The sequence below is a fragment of the Channa argus genome, chromosome 22, assembly GCF_033026475.1.
Source record: "Channa argus isolate prfri chromosome 22, Channa argus male v1.0, whole genome shotgun sequence".
Taxonomy (NCBI): Eukaryota; Metazoa; Chordata; class Actinopteri; order Anabantiformes; family Channidae; genus Channa; species Channa argus.
Genome location: NC_090218.1, coordinates 4,695,953 through 4,710,711, shown reverse-complemented (window position 1 = coordinate 4,710,711; position 14,759 = coordinate 4,695,953). Strand labels below are relative to the sequence as shown.

Sequence of the window (14,759 nt, the reverse complement as noted above, 5' to 3'; positions counted from 1 at the left end):
TATATTTATTTAAGTCAAGTAGCTGGAACAGGTCCCTAGAGTGACTGCATGTGTGTGGTTCTGGGAGTGTGTGTGTCCATTTGCGTGTGCTTGCACGTGTGTGAAACAGGGAGACAGATAAAAAGCCTTCTGGCATCATCAACAGTCTAATTCCTCCTTTGTATGTTTTAACCATTTCCAGGTGCGGCGTAAAGTGAAGATTGAGGAGAGCCCTCGTCTCAGACCGAGTGACCTGCGGAATTTCATCACCATGTTTGTGGTCTTTGTGCTGTTTGCCATCTGCTGGGCCCCACTTAACCTGATCGGCTTGGCGGTGGCCATAGATCCATCTCGTGTGGCTCCCCGCATCCCCGAGTGGCTTTTTGTGGTCAGCTACTTCATGGCCTACTTCAATAGCTGTCTGAACGCCATCATCTATGGCTTACTCAACAGGAATTTTAGGAACGAGTACAAGCGTATCGTCACCTCTGTCTGGGTGACTCGGCTGTTTGTGACAGAGACTTCGCGAGCCGCCACGGACGGCAGGAGCATGAAGAGCAAGCAGTCCCCTCCGCCACCGCTCAACAACAACGAGTCAGTCAGAGATCGCATAAACAAAGAGTGAAACTATCCAGATTGTGCAGCTTAAGAGTATCAAAGAACATCTGAAACTGAAATACATGGCTTGGTTTTCTGTCAGCAGTCATCAGTCCTAGGGTGTAGGCGAACATCTGTGGATATTTGAGTATACGTGCTTAATAATATGTGAAGTCCCCAGAGGTTCATCACTTGAAAGGATGAACTCTCTAACAACTTTGTTAAAGTGCTAAATGAAAATGAGTTTGCAAGTTTTCTCTGTGTAATTTATGCCCCTTAAGCATAACGAGAGCAGAGATTTTGAAGTTTTTACATGCTGTCTTAACTGAGCCATACCTTGCAGTTTCACAGTGTTCGTACTCTAAAAACAATCTGAATGGTACATTAATATTACATTCACAATGTAATATCCTTTAATGTCTGCTGCTGTAGACTCTTTGTCATATCTCACAAAAAATACACCTCACTTTAGTAACTTCAAAAGCCTCAAATTGTGCCACTCACCTCACCTAAATGCTACATTAGAAGAAGACATAATGTCAGGCTGTGTGTAATGAAGTTGGAAGGGGTTTGACCTGGCGTCATTAAATCAACCAGAACTACACACTAAGAGTAAAAATGTCAGTGTATATACGTGAAGTGCATACAGTCTAATTTTTTTTTTTGCATTGCAAAGAACTAAAACAAAATCTTAGTAATGAACATAAAACTAATTCAGGAAATTCAATCACTGAAGAATAAGACGAAGCAAGTCACGAGACACTCGTAAGACACACCATTTAATACGGTTATTTCACTTTTTGAAAGTCTCGAAACGAATGGTCCATTTGATGTAGCAGGTGGAGGAAACTTATATACAGTACCTATGATTGCTGGTCTACTTCACAGCTGCTGCACCATTATGTAAATTAACTCAAATTCTAAACTATAGGGGAATTTACTGAATTGTGCAAATAAAGTCACCCTCATCTTTCAAATTAAAAAAAAAAAGGTTTCTGATAATAAAAAACAGCACTGTGAGAAACAATATCAAGCTAATTTCTAGGAAACACAAATGTTGACAAATAGGTGCTCTTGGTTTGGTGCTTGTGAGACTTTATTTTTTATTTTTCTCACATTCTGTTAAATCTAATGTGATTCAACTCAAAACCACTATGTGAAACATTTAAACTGTGTACACATTTATTCATCAATAATTACCATCCAAAAAATATAATATTTATAATTCTGTAATTGGCCATACCGCAAAATTGGTGCTTTTGCTCTTGGTGAGTTATTATTTTGAAGTATATATATTGAAGTTGATACTTTTATATTCTGAGTTAAATAAAAGACCTGATTAGCTCTTTACCACTGAAGAGTATTCACAGTGGAGGAAACATTGACAGTGAGACGTCACACAGGGAGAACACAGCTCCATCAATCACAATGCAATAAGCTGTTCAGTATCACCAAATTGCCAAGTGCAACAGCACAGAGGACTCTTTATGCATGCGAATATTATGCTATGCAATTTGAAACAAAGTAGTTGTCTCGATTCACAACATCCAATATCAGTTGCGTCTAAAAATCATATTCAGTTTACTGGGATAATTTATCCATATTTTCACAAGATGTCAGACAATCTTACAAATATACTGTAAATAATGGTGCACAGAGCAGGGAAAATGCCCCAGTTTGGGAATGTTCTCCTGCCCTCTGCATAATAAAACCCCAGGGCCTAGAAAAGGATAATGGATAAATGAATTCACTGACTGCAGCAAGCAATATACAACATTCAACTGCAAAATGAATATTAACCTATGACTGGTCTGCAGCTAAGCAGATCCATTCGGACCGTGATCCACTCTGTGTTCTTAATGGCATTTTTCTGACCTCTCGGGTCGGGCGGGTTTACCGTTCATTCCACCTGCCAAAGGTTCCTCTGCCTCCTACATCACATGCAATTTATGGTTTCTTACAATTTTAAACGTCATTGTGAAATACTTATGCAAAAATGTTCGCTTTTCATTTCGTAGATAGTACTTACTATAGATCATTTGTTTTCTATAAAATAAAATGCCTTCACTTTGGAAAAAAAAACTAAACAGAAAGAGAACACTCAGTTTAATTTGACAGAAGATTGATGTTCATTGCCTATTACCTGAATAGTGTTTCGAAAGCTGCAGATTGCTGAGAAGGTACAGCTCATATCTGTATTCCCATCTCAGGGTGCCTACTAAACCTTTTGATGTGTTGTCTGAAACATTTGCAGTTTGTTTACTAGCTGCCACATAAGGGAGTCTGAAGACATTTCAAAGGGATATTTTGTAAATTAGTGTCAGTGTGGTTTTTAACTGTGGTATATTGTTGTTGGAGATGTCTTGAAACTGTGTTTTTCTAATATCTTAAGCTCAACTCCACAATATTAACAGTTTACCATTGGACAATGGTTAACATCCCTTTCTATTAACTCTGCTACAGTTGAAAAGTGCATTTAAAAAACCTCCTGCTTTATCGGCATGTACATTGCATCATAACAAATACCTTCGTTTTTCAAATTGGCTGATGGAATCAATAGCACAAATCAAATGCCCAAAACTGACAAAGCTGAGTCCTTTTTATTACATTTGAACTCAACTTATTTGCACATTTGTGTGTTATACAGGGTAAAAGAAAATGTGCAAAGCCATAGATCATGAATGGTAACAGATGCAAAACTCAATGTCATAATATAAAATATTGATGGTAAGTGACATATGCAGGAGTTAACTAACCGTACAGTGAACAATGGCATTTGTTATGCAGAGGAAAGAAATAAATATTAGTATATTTATTTAAGATTTATATAATGTGGAAAGGTAATTTTACCACTGAAGAATGGTAAAAACAAACAAACAAAAAATAAAAATATAAAAAACAATGTGATGTGAGGATACAGAGAAGTCACTTGGAAGGATGCAGATCCTTCAGTTGAAACCAAAGAAACGGGCATAGCTGAAGATGGTTAGGTGTGCAGTAAACTCTGTCCTGATATTATTTGGAAAATTTTTCCAAACACCTTTGGTCCTTTAAGGTGTTTTTTCTTCTCCATTTGGAAGTACTGCCTTACAGTCAATATATTAGATATATTATGAAATAGATATTGCCATTTTTCTATGAAAAAATAAATAAACCCATTTGGTAAATCTTTGCCTTTACACTGCTTCTTTCTATGTATTCATGGTAGTGGCCGACCTCAGGCAAAACAGGACTTAATTGCCAAAAAACAAGAGCAAATGTTATTATATATTTTTTTTCTCTTTGGGTTTTCTTTCTTTATACCCTAAAGCAGGGTTATGTAACAATGTTCATGTATGTTTCTTATACTCAATGTCTGCACCATCAATATGGGCCTATTTCTCCATGCAACCACATGTTTCTATCCAGCTTAGAGGATGAAATCACAATTTCTCAATTTGTGCATTATTAAAATGCTATTTCCTGGCATTATTATCTGATATAGCAGCGGGTTTTGTTTTAAAAGCTAACTTCTCTGCTCTAATTTCTAAGAGAAATAAAATACAGCAAAAGAAAATTGATCACTTTGCCAAATCATTGAATGAATCTGAATTGAAACCCTGGTAGTATTAAAAGGATTTTCTAGGAAAAAAAACATCTGTTTGGTTGTTTCTAAATTAGTTTAAGAAATAAAAATGCAGCAGGATGTGGCCGAAAATAATAAAGCCTGATGGAAGGGATAGTTTGTGATATATTTTTTTTGAAGTTTATAGTACACTTCCAGCATACCATCATGATACTATTATGCTATTAGTGTTCTATTTGAAAAGAAAATGTTATCCCTTTCTTTCTAAATCGGTAGATCAGTGTTACTGACTGCTATGCAAACACCTGGCAAACATAAAACAGGAATAATTCTGGGGCTCCTGATGGTTAATTTGCATACTGTTGTTAACCGTATTCCCAGCTGGGAGACCTCTGTTGGATTTCGTAACCACCTCTCTTTATCTTTTCCTATCTCTCTACACTGGTTACTGTCAAAAAAGAAAAAAAATGCCAATTAATAAATAAATAATGACGAGTCCATTTTAAAATTCTTCTGTGCAACACCTGCCAACATTGAGCTACATGCCTGCAAAGAACAACTTGCGGCACTTGTGTCTTGCCTCCTATAGACACTCGAGTTGCATGCCACAACTGTGATGCCTCACTCTTCACTTCATCTGTCTTTAGACATATCTGCACAGTAATGTGTCATTATTGGGTTATGTAACAGCACAGCAGCATCAGCTCAGAGCTAAAGACAAACCACAGACATTCCAAATGCAGAAACCACTCAAGACTTTTATAATTTTCACTTCAGAAACATTAATAAAACAGCCATTAAAATGTTAGTGCAAATCCTTTTCACCTGGTAAATATTTAAACTCAGAGGCCACTTAGTTGGCTGCTTCAGCTTGTTGTCTCCCCACATCCTGAAATCTTTGAGGCATGAATTAAGTAATATGTTGGAAATGTTACACACAAATTCCTGTTCATGTTGACCTGATGCTGTTGACCTGATTATCCATTTCATGGATGTGGGATTTATACAGTAAAAACAAGATTTGTAATTAAAGTGAGGTTAATTCTTAATGTCATAAATGGCTTTTGTGAAACTAAAATGTTCTGTTTTATTACTTTTTTGATGCAAAGGCACCAGATTAAACCAGACAGTTTAAAAATGCCTTTCTACAACCAGAGTTAAATTGGAAACTGGAGGCATTTGGCCAGTTGGATACTAATGTCTTGATAAATGTTTTCTGTTCCAGAAGCCGTGTGAATGTGCATGCTTGTCTGATGTTATTTATGACCGATGTTCACTGACAACAATTCGCTAACAGGTGCAGGCCATGGTGCCCAGGAGGGGGTCTTGTAGCTGAGTAACACGAACCAAAGGGAAATTTGTGGAATGTAATGGAATTTGACATTTTAAGACTTTAAAGACTTGGTTGTGACACTGAGTCTTTGCAGAATGAACTGTGTATAAAAAGATATGCATTTAATGTTGAGTTCTCCTGAAACATGATGTTATGAAAAATAAAATTGATACCGTATATCAAACTTTGGGATATTTGTTCATTCATCATTAGTAAAAATCAACATACTCATATTGTATGTTGATTTTTAATATTGAAGAACACTGGAATAAGGTTGCTCCATGTTTCAGTTTTTGAAAGATTGCTGAAGATGCCCAGATTCACAAAGACCAGCACATTTCTCATTGCAGACCAGCATTCCAGATTTTTTGGTTTATTTTGACTCATTTTTTCCTGCAGCTCAGAAATGAGATGAATTAGAAGCTAGAGAGGTTTTGCCAGGTAGTGGTGCTTATTTTAAAGTCCCCAATGTTAGCAGGTCCTGCTGCAACCTTGCACTCACAGAGTCTCTGCTTTTCATTTCTGTGTAGGTAAGAACACAGTTTCAGGGGAAGCATATTGCTGCCTATTAGTGGGGAAAAGGTGAGGTCAGCTTATGGAGCTAAGGGCGATGTGAGTTGGGTCATTAGCTGTGGTTGGTTTGACTTTTTAATCTGTTATTAGAATATCATTGGTTGCCATTTACAACCGGATAGCAGCACAACACAATGGCATCATTTCTCACTTTAACACAGTCCAGTTAGATACGGTAATTGTTTATTCCTTTTAGGAATCTTGTTTTTTAAATTTGACCAGTAATAAAATCACAGGTCTCCAGTCTATTTCAGGGCCAACGTAGAGAGTCACACACAGACCGACAACCATTTACACTCACATTCACTTCTATAGGGAATTTAGAGTCACCAATTAACCTAACATGCATGAGGAAACCCAAGTAAGCACAGGGAAAACATGTACAACTCAACTAAGCACAGGGAAAACATGTAGAACTCCACTCTGAAGGGCTGGAGCAGGCTGGGGATTAGGGATTTTCACGGCCGGGTTTAAAATATTTTTCAGTTTAGATGTACTTTATCAGTTATCATAATGTGAAGAAGTGCTGTCAATGACAAAAGCTTTGGAGTGAAGTTTGCCCTTCTGATCAGTTAGAGAAGGTTAACCACTGCATGACACGCAGAGCATAAGTTTCCTTCGCACGTCTCTGATTCCATGGGATTGGTCCTGTTTGGAACTTGAGAAAAGATAAAAATGTAGCTGGTTTAATTTGTACTTTTGTTTATACATAAAACTTAAATTAAATGTACTTTTTAAAATTAAGATCTTGCCAACTCTACACTTTAAAATTAATGTCCATGAAATTAATTTCAACTTATAAATAAACATCACACCATTTCTTCCATCAGTCAGGAGTTTGTGCGACATCAAACAGTTGTCAGACAGAAGAAAAGTAAATGCTGATTAGATTTTAGCAGCCGGTCAGACATGCAAAAGTAGCTGGAGGTGATCCAGCACCAGAGGCAAGTATTGCGATTAAGAAAGCGAGATGTGGTTAAGAAAAATTACTGCTTGCTCATGTTGAATAATTGCATAAAATGATATTCAGATGGTGGACTTGACTCATCCCTATAATCAAACTGAGTGCACACATCCTCAAACTGTAATGGGATGTTAGAGGAAAAGAACAATCAGTGACTTCAAGAGAACAAATTCAACAAGCTCGTACATTCTCAGAAAACATGTCTCCACTTGAAAGATTTTATTAAAATTAATTTTTGGGAGTCGTTTGACAACAGAAAATTAAAAAAAATCTAAATAGGCGTTTGTGTACGGTGGCCTCGTGCATTAACACTGTGATGACTGTGATGACTGTGATGACTGTCTTTCCAACAACCAAACACTGTTTGCTGCCACATTTGGTCAACTGATTTCAAGATGATTAATGGGGCTTTCAAGTACAATCATTTTGTTCTTCTCCTCCACTCATTATTGTCGTACTCCACTCTTCACCTACACATCAAACTTTAATATCTGTTGGCAAGCTGCAACCAAAGTGAATGTCACCGGGTCAATAGTTCAAAAAAGACTCACATGTTGATGTCTCTGTCGCCCAGTAGCCAGACAGTTTTCATATCAAAGCTGAGCTGTGTGGTTATATTTGCCTTTAATTAATTAGATTACTTTTTAATGTGTAAAATGGGGATTTTAATTGCCACTAATGCAAGGACTTACAAAGATAATCCCAGCATTAGATTAACTTTGTTAATCATATATGAATTTCTCTGTGTCATACAATTTTAATTACACTTTAAAGCAGAGGTTAGAGAGGACTCTTTTATGAAATTACATGGATTTACTTAATGTGTCAATAGATGCAGATATTGTGAGTTTACTATGCTCTGGGAAGTGGGTTTGACCTTTAACTGAAGGAGGTTTTGTAGGGTTCCAGGTAAATTATTTTCCTCAGAGAAAAAATGGAAAGAAACTACCCCAGTTGTAAGATATTGAAAATAAAAGTGCTCTAAACCCATGAGCTCTTTCAACCCATGGACCTCTTCACATCTGAGATAGAGATAACGTGACCCAAACACTCCCTCCTGAGCAGCAGGGTTTTAGAAAGTAATGACATGAAAGGGCTCATTTAATTATTTTTTAAATTTTGCATTGATTGGTAAAAACTATATTCACAATTTGATATTTTCTATGTATGGATGCAAACATTTACATTCATTGTTTTTAACCTGTTTCTGAAGCACATATTGTTTTAATCATTATTTAGTCTATATTTGTTTAACTAATGTTAGTAATGTTTTCACATGTGTGTTTTTATAATCCTTTTTTTAATTATAAACCACTGTAGAATTTGAAATGAAGTTAATGGTTGTGAACTATGCGTTTAGAAAAAACGCACTACAACTGAGCCACATCTTGTTAAAAGTTAAATCCTGCAGGTCTGAATTGTAATGACAAGTGAGTTCAAACAGGTTTACATCTGCAATTTTCTTTTACAAAAAGTAATAATAATTATGGGCTTGATCTTTGACTTTTCAGTCTAAACAGCTGCAGTTAAAATATTTTCTTAGAGCCTGACTTCATTCACAACTATGGCCAACAGAAAAACACACCCAAAGCTGCTGACTGTCAACTGCCTTATCCAAATTACAGCTTTTCAGCTTTTGTCCCACTGCCAGCAAGCACCTCTTCTGATGTTCAAGAACAGCAATCATAGTCACATCACTGTTCCACTTCAAACTCTTGGAATTACTGTACTTTGCGACTGGCAATAGCTGCTACAGGAGTCAGCTGTGTGCACTTTACTGAGTACCAAAGGAGCCTGAAGACGGCTGTTGATAGCTGATAGACCACTGATGTCCCATATTGTTGTCATGACAACAGACGCTGCAAACACCAACTCTTCTGTATAACAAAATACTCAACAAACTTAAACTGAAAAGCAACTAACACATAACGCTCTTCAGCATCTGGTGGAGTGTTCCATGGGAGACATTAAGTATGTCTTCATTTTCTTTTTTGACCTGTTCAGAATGAAAAGCATTGGTGTTAGCTCCCACGGTATTATATTATTTCAAATGATGGCACTGCTGAACATGAACGATGGCTGCTTTTTGTTAGTTAAGCTGAAATCTTGGTTTATCATACTGTATATTAAGAGGTGGTTGCTAATGTTTTGACCACCCATTTTTTAAAATAAATGGACGTCCCCAAACAGTGGAACCACCATTTAATATAATGCATTGTATGGCATTAGATTGTACTGCTGTGCCTAATGAAGTAGCCACTGAAAGTAGATTCACCGTGTTGATTAGTACCTTGCCAGTTTATATGAGATTAATAAAGTAACAGCTCATACTTATTTGACAGAAGTCATTTATAGAGAAGATGTAGTTTCCTTTTGGGTACTTCTCTGCTCGTATCTTCCTGTGTTACAGTAGCTGGTGAGGCAGACCGGTTAACCCTGTTGCTTCCTTGCACTGTGTCTGTGACAGTGCACCATGCAGTTTGAGATGTGAGCTCAGAATTGCAGGTGTGATTTAAAGTGTGAATGTCTAAATGTGTGATAGACTAGAAACCATAACGGTTGAAAGATTGGATGCACTCTTGATCAGTGGTGTTAGGTGTCAGCTTTGTTTGCCCCCGAACAGGAGAAGGTCAAGTGATTAAGAAAGTGGGTCGATGGCTGTTAACATATGACAAATTACTGGCCAAATCATAAAAATAAATATGCTCTTTTACCCCTCAATTAATACATAAAAATGAAATAGCTATTCACAAGCCACTGAAGCAGGTGTAAACCAAAATGTGTTACCTAAATGTAGTTCTCTGCCCGCACACAACTTGGTTCCTAGGATTTCCAGCTTTGGGGCTTTGAAGATAAGAATGTGTGTCTTCAAGTATAACTTTTAAAAGCCCTCTTCTTTTAAATCACCTCCACTTTACCTTTTCATTGTAAATTCTCTTTATATTTACTTCTAATATGCATAGTTGCTGAAGTGAAACGAGAAAAAGAATAGACAAGTCTCCTTCTGTTGGAATTTCTGTTAGGTTACCAATGATTCTGTGATTTGTTGTACTCCCTGTTATTCATTCTAAGGCCATAGGAATATTTAGAATAGAAGTGAACAGAAGCTGTATGTACATGGTACAAATACACCTTTCAAGATAATTTGTGCTGTACATTAAACCCATCTCCCTGTGGGTGAACCTTGGGCAGTGTCTGGCAAGTGTCTTGCTCAAGGACACATCTGGTGCATGGGTTGGGATTTAATCCTGGCTTCTACATCCCAGCCTGACACGCTACCTATTGAGCCATTACAGTGACGATCATCTACGTAGATCTGATGAAAGAATCTATTTATGTAAATGAATTTGAGATGTAGAAACTAGGGACTGACTTGGTGTGATTGTGATGTGTGAGTGGAAAATGGTGCTTAAATAAAAATGTAGCTTGGATATTATGTCCATGTAAATATTTATTTTGTACCAGTGAACTCATTAGGGAGATTTTCTATATCGTAAAGACTTTTGGAAACAGATAAAGGCAGTGAGCACATAATTGGTTGAGCAGGCTTTAATTTACATCCTGCCTTTTATCCCCTGTGGCCTTTTCAGATTGAACTCTGATGATTCTCTTAAAGCTGTACCCCTGAAGGGAATTTAATGTTTCCATATGGTTCAGACCTGATCCACATGCTCTTTTCAGCAGCTTACACTAGTCACATTGAATGTACTTTTTTCCCCCTAATTTTTATTATTCATTATATCAAAATGTCAGTAAAAGTCATGTTTTGGACTTTTACTAAGGATGAAATACAGGTTCTAAATCCCTTTTTCCCCGCATCCTCATTCTTCCTCTGCCTTTTTTTTTTATTTCTCTTTGACAACATATTTATTTTACAAAGAACATAAATAAAAGGAATAATATAGAACATCTGGCCCATAGCCTACTATAACAGGCAGCAGAAGCTCAATTATACCAGTTTTTAAAGTAGTATCTAATTGACTGCAGTAATGTAATGTAATGTAGAAACATATAGCCTCCAGAAAGAAAAGTAATTCAGCAAAACTTTCACATTTCTTTAATGGTGCCATCTTTCGTCTTATATACTCTAATGTATGTGTGAGCACAAATGTGATTACATTTGAGTATGAGAGCCAAACAGTATTTATCTCATATTTGTAGGAGTTAGGATACATTTGATACCTTCTGCCAAGTCAATTTATGGCTGTGGATGCTCATTCAAGTGTAATTTCACTTACATACAATAGCACTGGAACCTTAGATTGAACCTCACAGGTCTGCAGGTACTTGGTTCAGACACATGATATGGATGATTTGTAAACTCACTCAGTCACATAACAACAAGTGGTTGCAGATGGAAAGCAGGCCATAACCCCCATCTCTGTTGAGAGGGAGCCACTGTCTTCTGATATGGTAAATAGCTGCTTACAGTATAAAGCGCTTTTCTTCAAATCGCTTTACAATGTTGCTTCTCATTCACCCATTCACACACACACTCACACATCGATGGCAGTGGCTTCCATGCAAGGTGCTCACCTGACTCACCTTGGGATTCAGTGTCTTGCCCAAGGACACTTCAACACGTAGCCAGGAGGGACTCCCTCGACAACTGCCTTAGCAACTGAGCTACAGCCACATACATGTGATATGTATGGGCTCTTTGAGCTTCATACTGGGTTCCAATTATGTGGACCTACAGGATCCATACACATCTGACACGTACATACTATATATGTGAAATTAATCATAAATTAGATGATGGATTTATCTTCATTCTGTTTGGATCTCAGAAGATCTCTTCAATTTCAAACATCCCACACTTCACATTTCATGAAACAGGTTTTCACGGTGCTGTACAGAAAATGTACTTTGTTTAATATCCTGAATCTATTTGAATCTGTGTTCACATGCTACACACTCACTGTGCTGACTGGCAGGCAGTCCCAGCTCTCCTGATCCAAATCTGCTCAGCAGAGGCAGTCCAGAAGGTGTCTCAGTTGCCTGACTGGAAGGATTAAAGACGCCATCAAAAAGTAATCTGAGATCTCTTCATTAAAGCTCCTCTGATAAAATGCAAAATTGGATGTAAGTTATGGAAGTTGAATGGATGAGAGAGCTTCTGAAAAGTTTAGAGGGAGTTGCACTAGCAGAAGAGTTGCACTAAATCACTGGAATCCTAATGTCTGTGGCATACAGTATTTACTCGCACAGTTAAATTGGTGACAGTGTGGCAGTCACAATAGTTTATGACAGGGAGACTTGGCCATCAAATCCCACAGTGTTATAGCCAGTGCAATGTGTTCAGGGAAGAAAAATCTTATAATGGAATGACAGAAGCAAAAACCAACTATTTTCCACAAATCATTTGCCTAAAAATGTCCTTTCTTCCAGTGCAGTAAATCGTAATACTTGGTCATTAACAACTGTCCTCCTAAAATGTATCACCTTGTTTATTTTAACAAATCTGCAAATCATTAACTTCATAAATCTGGATATTAATGTTGCCTTCATAAATGACATGATTGGTTCAGATAATATTAGTGGTGTGAGCTACATGTTTGTCGGGTTCCCAGTGAGTTTGATCAGTGCTGACAGCACTAAATTACATTTCTCACTTTGTCTATTTGTTCTTGCGCTGCCTGTCAAAGTAAATGGCTGAAACCCCTCATACTGCATGAACAGATCAATACAAATTGCATGCACAAACTAATAATTTAAGTGTTCCACAATTTTTTACCTACAACCAGAAATTATAACATTTCAAACATTCATACAACATGCAGTGTCTTAATAAGTAAGATTAAACTTAAAACTAAACTAAACTTAAATAATAAGATTAAACAAAAAAATATATGCTAGAAAAACAATTAGGTGTCTTTTACACGGAAATGAATATGAGACAGCAGAACTGTATTTCCTGTCTCCCCTTTTAGGTGAATTGAAGGCCACTGGTTGTGGCAATTCCCCTTCGTCATCCATCTGTAGTCTATATGTCTTCAAACTCTCCTTAACGGTTAACCTTTGTTGTGTACACATCCATTGGTTTATGGCAATTTCATACTTGAGGAAAAGTCTGATTGAGGACGTATTTTTGGAGGCTTAATGGCCACAGATGTGCCCCATAAATTGGCTTGTTGGATATTACTGAAAAAAAGTGAAAAATGCAGTTTTTCCTTGGCAACTAGATTATTATTATTATGTTATTATGATATTTATTATATATTTATTATTATACATTATGATTAATAAGAGTCATGTTCTCTGCTTGCCATGTGGGAGACTGTAATTTCACTGAGAAGCTGGGGGCCATCTGATGCTACTTTGTTTTCTTACTGGTTAGCTCTTACAAAAAAAGAGGTGGGTCCAACTTGAAGCGGTTCAAAAATGAAGTGCACCCATTTTCTCTAATTTGCTGTCCTAGAAGAAAGGACTGGTACTTCATGTTTTATTGAGAGAAAGAGAGACAAACTGTGTACTGGTCAACCAGAGAACACATCTGTCTGACTGCTTCAGAAAATAGGTCAGGCCTGCTGTCTGATTAGACACCATTTTGAAACCTTCCACATGCACTAATGTGCTGCCTGGGCAGAGTCTGGACTTGTTCACAAGTGAACACTGGCCAATAACCAAAGCAGATGCCCACAGACAATCGATCTGATTAGAGAACACACTGCTGTCCAAACAGCAGATGGATCAAAAGAAAGATACAGAAACTTCAGCTCCCTACAAAGCGGTGCATATGTTCAATAGATACACTGTTGTGAGCTCTTAATGCGTGAGAAATGTGTGTTTTCACATGACCTTTATACTGTATGTCTGGAAGTACTGTCAGCATTGTGTCCTAATTCGGCATTTTGTTACATGACCATGTTTACCCCACAAACTCGTCTGGAGCTCTCCTGAATAGACTTATCCCCTTTATCACACCCCATGTTTCTCTTCACCTCAATCGCATTACCATTTTCTGTAAAAGACTGTTGTATCTTATTATTCACTGGGGACTGAGCATAGGCTGTGCTTTGTACTCTCACCATGATAATGCAGTACAAATGCTAGACCTCAGAAGCGGTTACGTTTTCTTACACTATTGTTTTTAACAATTGTGCAGTGTAACAGTACCTGGCTGCCTAACCTTCCATTAGCTCTTGCTCATTAATCTGATAACTCCCACTCATTTGCAAACATAGTTTTGCCCCAGACAGCATAAAAGAATTGCATAAAGAATTACATTCAATCCACACAGGAAGAGCTAGTTTTCATCTGGTAGTGGATGTCTTTCCAAAAATCAAACAAAGGAAGGGAGTAAAGCTCTTTATTGCAAGTGTGCACAGTGTTTTTTTTTTTTTTTAGCTTGATAATCATACTCATTGTCAAATCTTTATGCTCATCTGCCAGTAAAACTATCTTCTTGCATTCTAACAAAAATCTTAACAGCACTGACAAAACAAAGCCTAGACATACACAATATTTTTCCAACTGAGTGGCAAATTCTCAGAGGTGTTAAATAACAGGACAACCTCTGCATGGCACCCAGATTTTTCTATCCATTCATGTTTTTACAACAGGAAAAAAAAGGCAGCAAAAATCAGCAAAAATGAAAAGTAAGAACAATTTGAGCTGCACTGACCCTTTCAGCTGCCTGCTTCCTTTGTAACGTTAATAAAAGTAACTACTGTTATTTCTTTCAGTTGTGTGTATTTGTGCCTGTATGTGTGACGCTGTATTCTTCTTCCCTGGTTCAATTAAAC

General features: G+C 37.2%; 1 protein-coding gene across 1 annotated transcript in view; it reads left to right on the top strand.

Annotated features, from left to right (window-relative positions):
- Positions 1–3,211, top strand: part of mtnr1bb (melatonin receptor 1Bb) — a 29,357-nt gene extending 26,146 nt beyond the window's left edge. Inside the window, exon 4 of the mRNA XM_067492328.1 lies at positions 182–3,211. Within this exon, the coding sequence (XP_067348429.1) occupies positions 182–604 (423 nt within the window). The 3' untranslated portion in view covers positions 605–3,211. The remainder of the gene's footprint in view (positions 1–181) is intronic.
- The last annotated feature ends 11,548 nt before the right edge of the window (positions 3,212–14,759 follow it).